Here is a 13,860-nt window from a genome sequence, read left to right as displayed (position 1 = left end):
TTCCAAGGAGCATTCTGGCTGCACTTCCTCCAGGACAGATCTGTTAGTTCTTTTAGCAGTCCATGGTACTTTCAGCATTCTTCGCTAGCACCACAACTCAAAAGCATCAACTCTTCTTCGGTCTTCCTTATTCATTGTCCAGCTTATCTTAGGTTATAGCAAAGACTTTATATTTTTAGTCTGTGGCTTTGAACTCAATGAAGTTGGGTTCCCATAATAAAGCATCGGACTAGGAAGAAATGTGTTGGGAAAATTCCATCCTTTTGTGTGTCTTATATACTCCCTGTGTTTAGCAAGGATTTTGTGAAGCAGTCATATCAGGGCTGACACATTTCTAGCTATTACCTGCAAAAATGGAGGTCATTAACAACTTGGCATTGATACAACTAAACCAAGTGAGTCAGCCACAACTGTGAAAAAGGGCAAGAATTAAAGCACTCATTATAAACATATTGTTTATCTTGTCATAGTTTTGGGAGATTTGAAGAATGTATTCATGGGAAAAAACCCAAGAATAACTCCAAATAAGTTCTGAAAGTCACTCCTATTATAATAGTAAAGAATCATATTAGAACACTGTAACAAACCAATGGCTCAAGATCCTAGCAGCCTGGCACTAGCACTGACATGATTACAGTGCGTAGTGTAGCCTGACTTGTATGAGAAGTACCTACATCTAGAGGTAGTGGGTCTTCTGGGAAACTGCTTTCCAAAGACAGTGTCAGGATTAGGGGACACACACAAATGTATTTGTTGGGTGAGCTGTGTTCAAAGATATAAGGGAAAAAAAGAAGAAAAAACCATAACAATTATTCTATAAAGAAGCTAATTCAAATGGAAAAGCCATACTCAACTTTGGCTGAGTCCCAAGTTGTAAATCTTCATGAAATAGTACAAGGGTATGGTTATTAATTTGTAGGAATAAGTCAGTCACCAACATGTAAACTATCGCTAACAATATCTAAAGACAAGTCAACAGGATGCTTTATAACTCCCTGAATATAACTACACATGAAAAATATGGAAATTTTAAATATGCAAAGTAGCTCTAGATTACTAGAATAAAAATTTAGAGTCCAAGTTAAGTTACTAGGCTTTATCATATAGTTTAAACATGTCACAGTGTCAAAATCTTGTAAAAGAGGACTGAAAAACTGCTGAAGTAGATGATTTGAACCTACCCAGAAACACTGTGGAAGACAGACCTGATGATATAAACTTGTTATTGTTGTTATGTGCTGTCGAGATAGCAACCTCTCCTTGGGTTTCCCATGCGGTATCGCTACGGAAGTAGATTGCCCAACCTTCCTTCCGAGGAGTGGCTGGTGGGTTTGAATCGCCAAACTTCTGGTTAGCAGTCAAGTGCCTTAGGCACTATACTACCAGAGCTCCTGATATATACTTAGCACAATAAAAAGAAAATGAAAAGTTTTGTGGGGCAGGAGGGGGAAGGGAATAAAAAGTCATTTTCTTTATGGGAACCTTTGTTTGAGTTAGAAGCAATGCTGTTTTTCCTACTGCAATAGAGGTCTTGATGACCTCTTATGAAAATTTATTTTCTTTCTCTCTCTGGGAGAGCTCACGTGGTCTTGATCTAACTTCAGTTCAGTCAAGGATAAATTGTGCAAGCCACATAGACCTCCTCTGTTTCATGAGGGTCTCTTGTCAGAGGACTGGTCTACCTGTGGGCTTTGACTGGGGTGTTTCTAGAAGGTGGCACTGACAGAAATGGGTCAAAAGTTCACCCTGTATTAGCTCCATCCTATGACTTAAAAAAGATCCGTGCTTCCTTGAGCACCAAAGGGGATTTGTGTTTAGACAGTGTCTGGGGCCTGACCCCAAGCCCACTGGGAGAGCAGAATAGGGATAATCCACCCCAGTCACTGAATTTTGCAGTGTACAAGTGCAAGAGTTCACCAGAGCCTCCTTTTCAAAGTTTCTGGGATCTTGACTAGCCTTTCTCCGGGTGTGGACACATAAATATGAAGGAAACTTTGACTTGTTCCCTTTTAACATCCACATCTCATTAGCCCTATCAGTTCAATTTCCTTATTACTTCAGGAATCTGTTTTCTCCATTCTCAGTACCATTGTCCAGTTCAGATCTTTACCTTTTCCCACCTGAAGTACTCCAACAGCTTTCCCCAGTGTGTCCACCTCCCTTATCCATTTTTTATAAAAGGTGTCCCAAGTACTAATTAAAAAATGGAAACATTATCATGGCTCTCCTTTCTTATAGCCTTAATTGGCTCCTGTCTTCCTTAATTGGCTCCTGTCTTAGGCTGGATTCTCTAAGGAAACAAAACCAGTTAAGCACATATATGTATATGTCTATGTTTATATATAGAGAAAGGAGCTCTGGTAGCATAGTGCCTAAGGCACTTGACTGCTAACCAGAAGGCTGGCAGTTCAAACCCACCAGCCACTTCTCCGAAGGAAGGCTGGGCAATCCTACTTCTGTAGTGATACTGCCTTGGAAACCCAAAGAGGGGTCGCTATGAGTCGGACCGACTCGATGGCACATAACAACAATATAGAGAGAAAGAGAGAGAGACTGGGAGCTCTGGTAGTGTAGTGCCTAAGGCCTTTGAGATACCGCCTCAGAAACCCAAGGAGGGGTTGCTGTGAGTCAGGACTGACTAGATGGCAATGAGTTTGAGACAGAGAGAGAGGGATTTAATTCAAAGAAATGCCTCAGGCAGTTGTGGAGGTTGGCAAGTCAGGTGGGTCAGGTGTCAGGCTGGAGACTTGTCCTGAAACATTTGGTTGCAGGGGCTGCTGAACCCAAAACTGGCAGATCAGATGGCAGGCTGCTGGCTCATGTCCCAAGAACCAAAGGTTCGATGATGACGAGTCAGCTGGAGGATCCAGAGTGAGAGCTTTGCCAGAGCATATAATATATATGGGATGCAGGCCATATTTTCAAGGAAAGCCCCCTTATATCAGATACTTGAGTAAAGGTGTGACTTGTAAATATGTGACTCAAGGTATACCCGTCTGATCATGCGTCATTAATACATGGAGGTTAGGATTTACAACACATAAAATGGACAGTTACATATCACAACATGGAGGATACTTACATAATACTGTGAATCATGGCTTAGCCAAATTGACACATAACATTAACCATCATAGCTTCCCGTTAACTTATAAGGTAACATCTAAACTCCTTAGCATTGTGCATATTCCCTAATAACACCCTTTCAGTGCTAACTTTGGTCTTCTTTCCCTTTCATTTTTGTCCACATCTTATTGTTGGTTTACCTATCCATTCCTTCATAGTGAGCTTTAGGGAAGAGACTTTTAAAATGAAATTCAATGTCTAGGATCTACCATGGTGCCTAGCGTCTAAAACAAAAACACAACTCAGGAGGATTGTCATTAGCATTTCATTTTATTTAAAATTAACAGTTCAGGAGGAACATGACTAGAATAGTGTTGAACATTAATTTCTGAAAAATCACATTTATAGAAAAGAAAGAAAATAGGCCAGCAGAAGTCCAGAAAAGATACACTTTGTATTATTGCACTTATATGAAAATGTATTTAGTGCAGGGCTTTGAACCGGTTCTTCCCAGCTCAGTCATGGCTGATGAAGTGAAACTGGCATGGACCCGAACTTGTATAATGTGGGTGAACTGGACTGATAACAAGAAAGGGAAAAATTATGGGTCAATGCTCTGCTAGAAACTTAATCTCCTTCTTAAAAATAAGGGCAATGGGTGCATTGCACGGCATGTAAATCTCTTGACTGCTAGAATTGGAAACAGTGGTGCCCTGCTCAAAGATGGTGACCAAATACACCACTTTCAATGTGTGTTGCTTTGCACAGGCTTGGCAATAACCTAATCTCCTGCGTCAGGCTCCTGAAAGGGCTCACTATGCCTCTTCCACATCTCCCATTCCAGAGTCCTGACCCATAATTCTTCCCATTCCAGTTATTGTTCTGCTTCACCCAAATTTTAAAAATTTGGGTCTGTTCTGATTTTGCTTCATTAGCCATGACTGAATCAGTTTGATTTAGGGCAGCATAATACTCAGGCCACACAACACAAGGGAAGGGAAGACAAACACGGGACAAATCTCAAGGTAGGATTCACTGTGGATTCCAAAGTCTCCTGTGTTCTCAAAGACATTTAGCATCCTCAAAACATTCAACGAGAGCTCTTTACAAAAATGACTGCCATATGTTTTAGTTACACTCATGCCCTTTGTTCTAAATCATGCACAAGTTCAATGTACAGCTCCTTGCATACATTTGTGCCACCAAAACCAAGGATGGGGGAGAGACTGAATTTGTAAGAGAACAATACTGTGGCTCCAGTTTGCCCTTTCAAGCACTCTTGATTTGGTCATTTATTTCTGAACAAGAGAAAAAGTGACAGTAAGTACAAATGAGTACTAAAGTAATTCCCAGGCAGCTACTAGAAAATAAAGTTTCCTGCCACATTCAGGAAGGTGGCAATAACTGTACATATAAGAAAAAGACTGTAAACACATAGAAAAGATAAACTCTGGTTTCTAAACAAATTACAAAATTGATTTTGTCTTTACCCTTGAGTGTTATGCAGAAAAATGTAAACCAGTGGACCTAGTTACCAAAAAAAACAAAAGAAAACAAAACAAAAAAACCGTAGGCTCCTAAGCTGAGGTATGATCTTAAAGTTTGGCGTGAGCTAGTTTTATCTTCAAGTTTTCTCCAAGTTTGTCCATGAACTCAAAGGTATTCAAATAGTCAGATCGTTGCACACTAAATAGAACAGAGAGGGAGAAAAAGGAAATTTAGTTTGCCTCTGGACTGATAGAAGTCGATAGCTGGTAGAAGAAAAGTCTTAGAAATGTTAAAGCAGTGTTGTAGTTATCTCTAGAGGAAAAGTGATTAAGGTTAAAATAAAAAATCTGTTGCTATTGAGTTGATTCCAACTCATAATGGCACGGGAGCTCTGGTAGCGTAGTGTCTAAGGCACTTGACTGCTAACCAGAAGGCTGGCGGTTCAAACCCACCAGCCACTCCTCGGAAGGAAGGTTGGGCAATCTACTTCTGTAGTGATACTGCCTCGGAAACCCAAGGAGGGGTTGCTATGAGTTGGGTCTGACTCGATGGCACATAACAACAACAACAACAATTTACAGAAGGAGATTGCCACATCTTTCTTCCATGGAGTGGCTGCTGGGTTCAAACTATCAATCTTTTGGTTAGTAGCTGAATGCTTAATCATGGCCCCACCAAAACTCTTCAATTAAGGTTAACCAGCTACAAATCTACAGACTGTGCTACTCAAGGTTTAAGGCTGACTCAATCTCGTAACTCAGGTTCTACAACAGCCTGTGAAGGAAGCTCATTTACATCACTCACACTAGATTTCTTACCATGTAGTTTTGAGGGTGAAACTATCACAGAGCTTAAGTTTAGACTGATGCTCAGGATATGGAAATCATCCTACTTTTTGTTCCTTTACCTTAATAATTACAAAGCCTATTTATGATATGGTCCTGACTCACATTCTCACAAATTGTCACTTGTCCTTAAAAAATAATTTAATGCTCTTATTTCTATCAGTGGGACTCTGCTGGCTTAGTGGCTAAGGTATTTGACTGCTAACCAGAAGGCTGGCGGTTCAAACCTACCAGCCACTCCTCAGAAGGAAGGTTGGGCAATTTACTTCTGCAGTGACACCGCCTTGGAAACCCAAGGAGGGATCATGATGAGTTGGATCCGACTCCATGACAGCGAGTTGAGTTTATTTCTCAGTATCTTAAGAAAACCCCAAAACAATGGACTGGCATAATCCTGCTGTTAGTTGTCTATTTAAATAGAGTACAAAGGTACCACACTGATACGAACATTGCAAACACTGTATTTTTTCTGCAAATTTAACATAAAAAGTGTAGTGATTGAGTTCACTCCTGTTACTGGTATAAAACGACCCTAACAGACCTCTGAAGACACACCATTGGGATATGGTATTTGTGTTAAATTTTAGTGTTTCTTGAGGTGAGCCACAGTAACTGACTTTGGGAAGGAGTTTCTGACTAGCAGCTAATCCAGCTGGAACACTGGCTACCAAATGCTCAGAAAAATCCTGTGCATTTGACTGTTAGTTAACAGACACTTATGGAAGGGACCATCAAGAGACAGATATCTTATACTTCTGTTGCTTACTTTAATAAAGAGATGGAATAAAATAACCTCTGAGGTTCCTTTGTTTCTAATTGTCTATTATTTTCAGAACTTTGTCATCCAATGATTATCAACAAAATCAAGGGTCAGCCAACTATGTTGTTGTTGTTAGGTGCTGTTGAGTTGGCTCCGACTCATAGTGACCCTATGTACAACAGAATGAAACACTGCCCGGTCCTGTGCAAGCCTCACAATCCTTGCTATATCTGAGTCCATAGTTGCAGCCAGTCTATCTTGCTGAGGGCATTTTCCGTTTTTGTTGACCCTCCACTTTACCAAGCATGATATCCTTCTCCAGGGAATGGTCCCTTCTGACAACCTGACCAAAGTAGGTGAGACAAACTCTGGCCATTCTCACTTCCAAGGACCATTCCAGCTGCACTTCTTCCAGGACAGAATTGTTCACTCTTTTGGCAGTCCATGATACTTTCAGTATTCTCTGCCAATACCATGAATCAAAAGCATCAATTCTTCTTCGGTCTTCCTTATTCATTGTCCACTTCTCACATGCATATGAGGTGATCGAAAATGACCATGGCTTGGGTTAGGTACATAATAGTCTTCATGGAGCTATCTTTGCTCTTCAGTACTTTAAAGAGGTCTTTTGCAGCAGATCTGCCCAATGCAATACATCATATGATGTCTTGATTGCTGCTTCCATTGGTGCTGATTGTGGAACCAAGTAATATGAAATCTTTAACAACTTCAATCTTTTCTCTATTTATTGTGATGCTGCTTATTGGTCCAGTTGTGAGGATTTTCATTCTCTTTATGTTGAGATGTAATCCACTCTGCAGACTAAAGTGTCTAATCTTCATCAGTAAGTGCTTCAAGTCATCCTCACTTTCAGCAAGCAAAACTGTGGTGTCTGCGTATCACAGGTTGTTAATGAGTCTTCTTCCAATCCTGATGCCACGTTCTTCTTCATATAGTCCAGCTTCTCAGATTATTTGTTCAGCATACAGATTGAATAAGTATGGTGAAAGGATACAACCCTGATTCACTCCCTTCCCGATTTTAAACCATGCAGTATCCCCTCGTCCTGTTCGAACAACAGCCTCCTGGTCTATGTATAGGTGTTCTGGAATTCCCATTCTTCTCAATGTTATCCATAATTTGTTATGATCCACACAATCAAATAGTAAATAAAACAGAAGTAAACATCTTTCTGGTCTTCTTCGCTTTCAGCCAAGATCCACCTGACATCAGCAATGATATCTCTCACTCTACGTCTTCAGCAAACTATGGGATGGGCCAAATCTGGCTAGTACCTTGGCTTTGTGTATAACATTTTATTGGTACACTGTCACACCCATTCATTTCCAAATTGTCTATGACTCTTTTCCTGCTATAACAGCAGAGGCAGAGTTGAATAGTTGTGAGAGACCATATTATGTCACATAGCTTAAAATATTCACTGACAGATAATGTTTGCTGATCCCCAATCTAGATGATGAATAACAATTCATAAAGTTCCAAAAACTACTGATGTTTTGAGTCCACTGAGGATAAGTTGTGATTTGACCATAAAGTTTAGGGCATATTATACTTACTTGGGTAACCCTTTAATGCAAGCAGCCAAGTCCTTGGTCATGAAGCCAGCCTCAATGGTCTCAATACAGACTTCTTCCAAAGCCTTTGCAAAGAAACTGAGTTCTTTGTTGCTATCCAGCTTAGCTCTGTGGGCTAACCCTCTGGTCCAGGCAAAAATGGAGGCTAAAAGAGAGATGTAGAGATGAAGAGGGGAAGAGGAGGAAAGGGGGAGGGGAAGGGGAAGGGGAGGGGGGGAGAAAAGGAAAAAAAGCACATCTCAATCATACCAGTCATAGAGATTCTCAAATATTTCACAATTTACAAAAATAGAACAGTTTTTTTGTTTAGGTGATTGACTTCATTAGATGCTATCCACATGAACTATTAGTTTTAGAAGCATCTGAAAAATTTTACCAAATTAAAAATTTGAATAATATGCACTTTTGTAAAGAAAAAAGTTTGGATTTTCTTAGAGTGTTAAGAAAGTACATTTTCATGGGTGTGTACTAATTCTTGAATCTTAAGGCATTTTTTAATTTGGAAAATGTCTATCATGTCTATACTGGCGTCTTCTTCGGGGTTGTGATCTCTTTAAAGTGCTGTCTGCGAAAACTTATTGGAAAGATCTGTGTGGCTTTTAATTCTTAGGCTATGTGATATTTCACTTTACTAGAGGAAAAGGAAAATACTTATCATAATATTCGTCTCTGTAAAGAATATTCCCCCACAAACTAGGAGAGTATCAATTATATATATTTGAAGAAGCACGTTAAAATGGCTATTCTTAGTAGAACAAAACTGCTACTTGGTGATGACTTTGCACACTGGTATTAAGCAGCCAAAAGAATCCATCAGAGTTCCTTTGGAGATCATCACTCTCTGATCAGAAATCTGTGCAGATGTTAACACATCATACCAATGGGGTTGGTGGATGTCTCCTGTCCTTTCTGGTACATGCGGTAGTGACGCGTGACAGTCCCATGGGCAGCCTCTGCTTCTACTGTCTTGCCATCTGGACAAATCAGCACACTGGTCATCATACCAAGGGAGCCATAACCTGTAAGTGGCAGAGCATGAAGTACTGGGTTCAAGTGCACGAAGAAGACTGAGTCTCTCAGAGATGAGAGCAAATGACTAAATCTTGACTGGTCTAAGAAACAAAATAAACATGGGCACACAGAGTCATCCCTACTTTCTTCTGCTTTTCCGAAAGTAAGGCTACCACTTTGGGTCTCACAACATCTGAAGGGTCTGGGAAAGCTGTATTTTTTTTTCTTTATTATCTCAGAGGTACCTGTTCCCTAATGGAAAGTTGGAGTCTGCTTGCTTGTACTCCACCCTAGCTCTCTGATGAGAAGCTGCTATGCCTCAGTTTTCTTACCTGTAAATTGGGGGTAACAGAAGTACCAATCTCACTGGGTTGTTGTGAATAATAAATAAATAGGCACATTCACGAACATGTATTAAAAGAATACATATCCATATTCCTTAGAATAGTACCTGCTACTAAAGAGCTCAATATATTATTTCTATATTTATGTGCCAATGCTCTGCTATTTTGGGGAACAAAGTTTTATAAGAGTTGTTTCCTGCTCTCAAGATACTCAGACTCCTTACAAAGAGGCAGGTGAAACAGAATGTTGTAAGTCAAAACAACCCACTTGCCCTTCCTTATTCTCTTAACACTCACAGCAAAGCAATTCTATTCTGTAATTTTCTGTTCAGAAACCACATCACAATCTTTAAGTTCATACAAGTGATGTTTCTTCTTCATTCACTATTTTACACTTGAGTTTGGAGAACTTCCTTTCCTGTTTTTGCTACCTCCCAGGAGCACCTGAAGCAGCTCTGGTGGCACTGTGTTTAAAGCATTGGGGCTGCTAACCAAAAGGTCGGCAGCTGGAAGCCACTAGCTGCTCCACAGGAGCAAGATGAGGCAATCTGCTTCCCTAAAAATTTACAGCCCTGGAAACCCTATGGGAGCAGTTCTACTCTGTCCCATAGGGTTGCTGTGAGTTGGAATTAACTAGATGGCAGTGCGTTTGGCTTGGGAATAGTACTTTTGTCATTAATAGTATAAATTTAGAATAGGCTACTACTTTTTTTTTGGAGGGGGAGTGTCTGAGATCAACTCTAGCATCTTTGGATGTATAAATTAACACTAATTTTATTTTCAAATTATCTTTAGGAAATTTAAAATTTCCACATGGGATTAGTAACTCCTTACAATACTGCATTGATCTGAGGCTTTAGTAAACTCTTAAATAAATATTTAGTGATTGGAAACTTAAAAAACATGCCCATAGTGAGGTTGTCTATTAATGTTAGAAGGCACTAGTTGATGACATTGTCAGAACTGAGGAAATAAACGAAATGTTTGGTGCGAGTCCAAAGTAGTTCTTGTTTCCAGAGCAGCGTCATAAAGACAGCTCTGCTGCCTTTTAATCTGTTTAGCTTCCTGGGTCACATTTATCTCCAGACCTTCCACAGTCACATAGCTTACGTTTCAGTTCCCTTATCAGTGCACTATTGGACAATGCACTACACGACTGCTATTTCAAAGTTCTTTGAAGCTCTATAAACTCAATATTTGCATTTGAAATCTATGTTATGTGTGGTAGTTAAAGTTGTGTGTCAACTTGGCTGGGCCTGGCTGAGCAGCTGGGCAGCAGGAGGTAGTTACTCCCCATGATGAGACTAGCAATCAACTCCATGGCAGGATCTACCACAAGCAGCTGAGTAGCTGCTTTAGGGATGTGGTCTGCTTTCTGTATAAAAGAGGCAGCTTTGGGAATGGTCTCTAGCTTATGGCATGCTTGAACCCTGCATGCAGCTGTGCCATTGTTTATCAGTCTGCCATGCTCTGCCGACCCTGGGACTTTTATGGACTTGAATTAATGGCCTGCCATGTGGTTTGGTAATATCGGGACTGTGTCTTGTTACTTGTCGACCTTGGGTTTGTCAGCCTCGGCAGCCAGCAGCTGAGCGAAGAAAAGCCTCCAGCTTCAGTGGGCCGGGAGCAGAAGGCAGAGCTGAAGCCCAAGGTTGAAGGGCTTTCACTCAGCTCCTAGAGCCTCGCACTTTGAACTCAGACTTAAAACCTTCAGATTTTGAGAATAAACTCCTGTTTATTAAAGCCATCCCATTTGTGGTATTTCAGTTAGAGTGGCACTAGGTAACCAAAACAGTGCATCACTTAATGACTTAATGTCAGGCGACATCCAACTGCATATAGGGCTGGACTCCAACATATGACTGCCCATAGTCCTATAGTTCATAGTAAGTTTTTTTTTTTTTTTTTTAAGCAGGAAAGCAACTCCTTTTGTTTATTATTCCCCCCTAATGGTTTTAAAGACCCCAAACCCTCAGAGTGAACGAGCAGCAGGGTTCCAGGGTGCATCGCAACCCCACAGCCCCTCCTGTTTTTGCTCACTGTGCAGCGTCTCACTCCCAGGGCAGGGCAGTGTCTGCTGTGGCACTTCTGCTGCTGCAGGTGCCAGCCTCCCAGGGAGCTCACAGGCTCCCAGTTGCGGGTTGCTTCACAAGATCAGGAAGCAGCCACATCAAGAATGGTGGCAGCCAGGGTCACCACCACCAGCTACGCTTCTGGCACTCACAACCCACTCCCTGCCGGGTCTCCCTGGCTACCCCTCTGTGCCCCTGTGTGCCCTCTGCTCTGTGTCATCATGTCCTCAAAGTCCAGATCTGGCTGCTGGGCCTAACTGCACAGTCAGCCTCCTGCATCCAGTGATACAGCTCTCTGGCCTTGTCTGGCCGGCTCCTGTAAGTGTTAATATAAAACGCTTTATGGTCTTTTAACTACTGATTATACAGGGATTAGGAGGAGCTCTGGTAGCATAGTGGCTAAGGCACTTGACTGCTAACCAGAAGGCTGGCGGTTCAAACCCACCAGCCACTCCTCGGAAGGAAGGTTGGGCAATCCTACTTCCGTAGTGATACTGCCTCGGAAACCCAAGGAGGGGTCGCTATGAGTCGGGGCCGACTCGACAGCAAATAACAAATAACATACAGGGATTGTTCACACAACATCCAAATTACATTATGTCTTATTTCACAGAATATATCATGGACGTTAAGCAACATATACCTGTATTCCTTCAGATATTCTCTTCTTGTTGCTATGAGGACACTTAGAAATAATGGAATGATTCTCTCTTTTCTAAGAGCTCTGATTACAAGGAATACCTTTCCTTACCCACTGTGGAGCCATCACACAGCAATGTTCCTTTCTCTAATGCATACAGTTCAAATGATTGTGAGGATTAGGAGAAACGGAATGAGGGTAAAGAGAATTGTATACCTCATTTATCTGACATAAAAGTTATCTTTACTGGGCTGGCCTACTGATTTTCAAACTGATAGGAGATGCTGAACTTTCATAAGATAAAGAAAAGGAATGACTTCCTGGAAAAAAGCAAATACAATCAACGCAATACTAACATTCATCTGGGGAGATCGAGTTTACATAGCTACTGGGGTAACTGAAATTGAAGAGCAACCTGGCACTGAGGAAATCAAGGGGAGTTGCTGTTGGCTTGGCTCTTATGCCTGGTATAAAGCCTGTGGTTCTTGAAATTTCTGTGAACAGCCCTGGGCTTCTTGGATTTAGCTCCTCTGTGTTTAAAACTAAGTAAGTAAATATTCTTGTTTCATAAAGTACTAGAGCAGCTTCAAGGCTGGCAGAAGGGGTGCAATTAGTACCTGCTGTGCAAATGAATGAGCTCCTGGAGACAGCCCCTTTGGTTACTGGACAACCCGGGCCTTTCACTTTACTCTTCCCTGCTCTGGGCTTTCCATTCTCACCAGAGGGAAACTAAAGGCAGAGGAAATGAGTGAGTTTTGGATCAAGCAGTTGGGCTACCTGTTGGGAGTTGTGACACTTCAGGTGGGGAAAAACGTTAAGCTTTGTAAACTATTAATGGGTAGGGCTGGAGCCAGGAATCTCAATCTACACAGTAACCTCTTTGTGTGCAGCTAAGTCACTTCCACAGTCTGAGCTTAATTTCCTTTCCTATGAGATGAGATGATGGGCCTGAATGCCTTACAATGCAACCATTTCAGGATTTTACAAACAGAAGGCTACAATAAAGCCCCTAAACTGGAGAAACTACTATGGAATGACCTATTCTGCTGCAGGCCAACCTTCACCTCTGCATGGTCCCCCAGCTCCTTACCTTGGGCCACAGAGTCTGACTGCACGTCACCATCATAGTTCTTACAGGCCCAGATGAAGCCACCCTCTGATTTCATAGCTTGGGCCACCATGTCATCGATGAGCCTGTGTTCATACCAGATCTTTTGGTCTTCAAATTGAGATTTGTACTGCCTAAAACACAGAGAAAAGAGAACAAAGAAGGAATTGGTTTTGTTAGAAGTGTTGTCTACTGCTCCAAAAGAGAGAACAGAAAGTGTTGATATTTAGAAGCAGCAGCATAAACTTGGAAATCTGATAGTTACATGCTCAAACCTATCATTTTCCTTATCGTTTTCTAGCCACAAAACCCCAATTTCCCATCTGTAAAGACAATTTCACCCACCCTGCAGGAAAGGTGTGAGAATTAAGCGACAGTGGAGGGTCACAACCATGACTTTCCACAGTTTTCTATACACTAGTGATAAGATTCCTGAAATTTAACTTATATAATCAAGAGGAAAAACAGACTATTCTGCTGCTTGATATCATTCCAGAAAAGGTGTATCTGAGGACCATTTCTAGACTTGTTTTGATGGATAGCAGGAAGAGAACTCAAAATGCCTCAGGAAAGATTTCTGAGCCCTGGCCTGAACACGTGCACCTTGAAGGGAGCTATACCAGCCTCAACATTAACACATAACCACTGTCATTGAATTCAAAGTTGTTGTAAACTTACAGTCAAGTTCAAGTGACTACACTAAAGCAAAGTTTTAAATCATAATAAAACAATGGGTTTCAGAAAAAGGGGAAGTGGTCCTGACTCAGTAACTCACATACTTGAAAAATTAGAGTTCCGGCAAGATGGCAGACTAGGCAGAAGGATTGCACATACCCTCTTCAACAAAGAAAAGGGAAACCAATTAACACAGACACAGAAGATAATCGTGGACCCCTGAGCCTTGAAGGGAAGGATACAGAATTGGACTAAA

The 13,860-nt window shown here is 41.3% G+C and overlaps 1 protein-coding gene across 1 annotated transcript in view; it reads right to left on the bottom strand.

Annotated features, from left to right (window-relative positions):
- Positions 1-4,661: 4,661 nt before the first annotated feature.
- The window catches only part of IDH1 (isocitrate dehydrogenase (NADP(+)) 1), a 37,649-nt gene continuing 28,450 nt past the window's right edge, over positions 4,662-13,860 (bottom strand). Inside the window, exons 5-8 of the mRNA XM_007934661.2 lie at positions 12,912-13,063; positions 8,633-8,773; positions 7,737-7,899; positions 4,662-4,752 (exon numbers count right to left, since the gene is read on the bottom strand). Coding sequence (XP_007932852.1) covers positions 4,662-4,752; positions 7,737-7,899; positions 8,633-8,773; positions 12,912-13,063 — 547 coding nt within the window. The remainder of the gene's footprint in view (positions 4,753-7,736; positions 7,900-8,632; positions 8,774-12,911; positions 13,064-13,860) is intronic.

This window comes from Orycteropus afer, unplaced genomic scaffold (genome assembly GCF_000298275.1).
Source record: "Orycteropus afer afer isolate SDZICR_OR568_19922 unplaced genomic scaffold, OryAfe1.0 scaffold00002, whole genome shotgun sequence".
NCBI classification, from domain to species: Eukaryota; Metazoa; Chordata; class Mammalia; order Tubulidentata; family Orycteropodidae; genus Orycteropus; species Orycteropus afer.
Note: the sequence above shows the minus strand (reverse complement) of the source record. Positions and strands in the feature narration are given on the sequence as shown.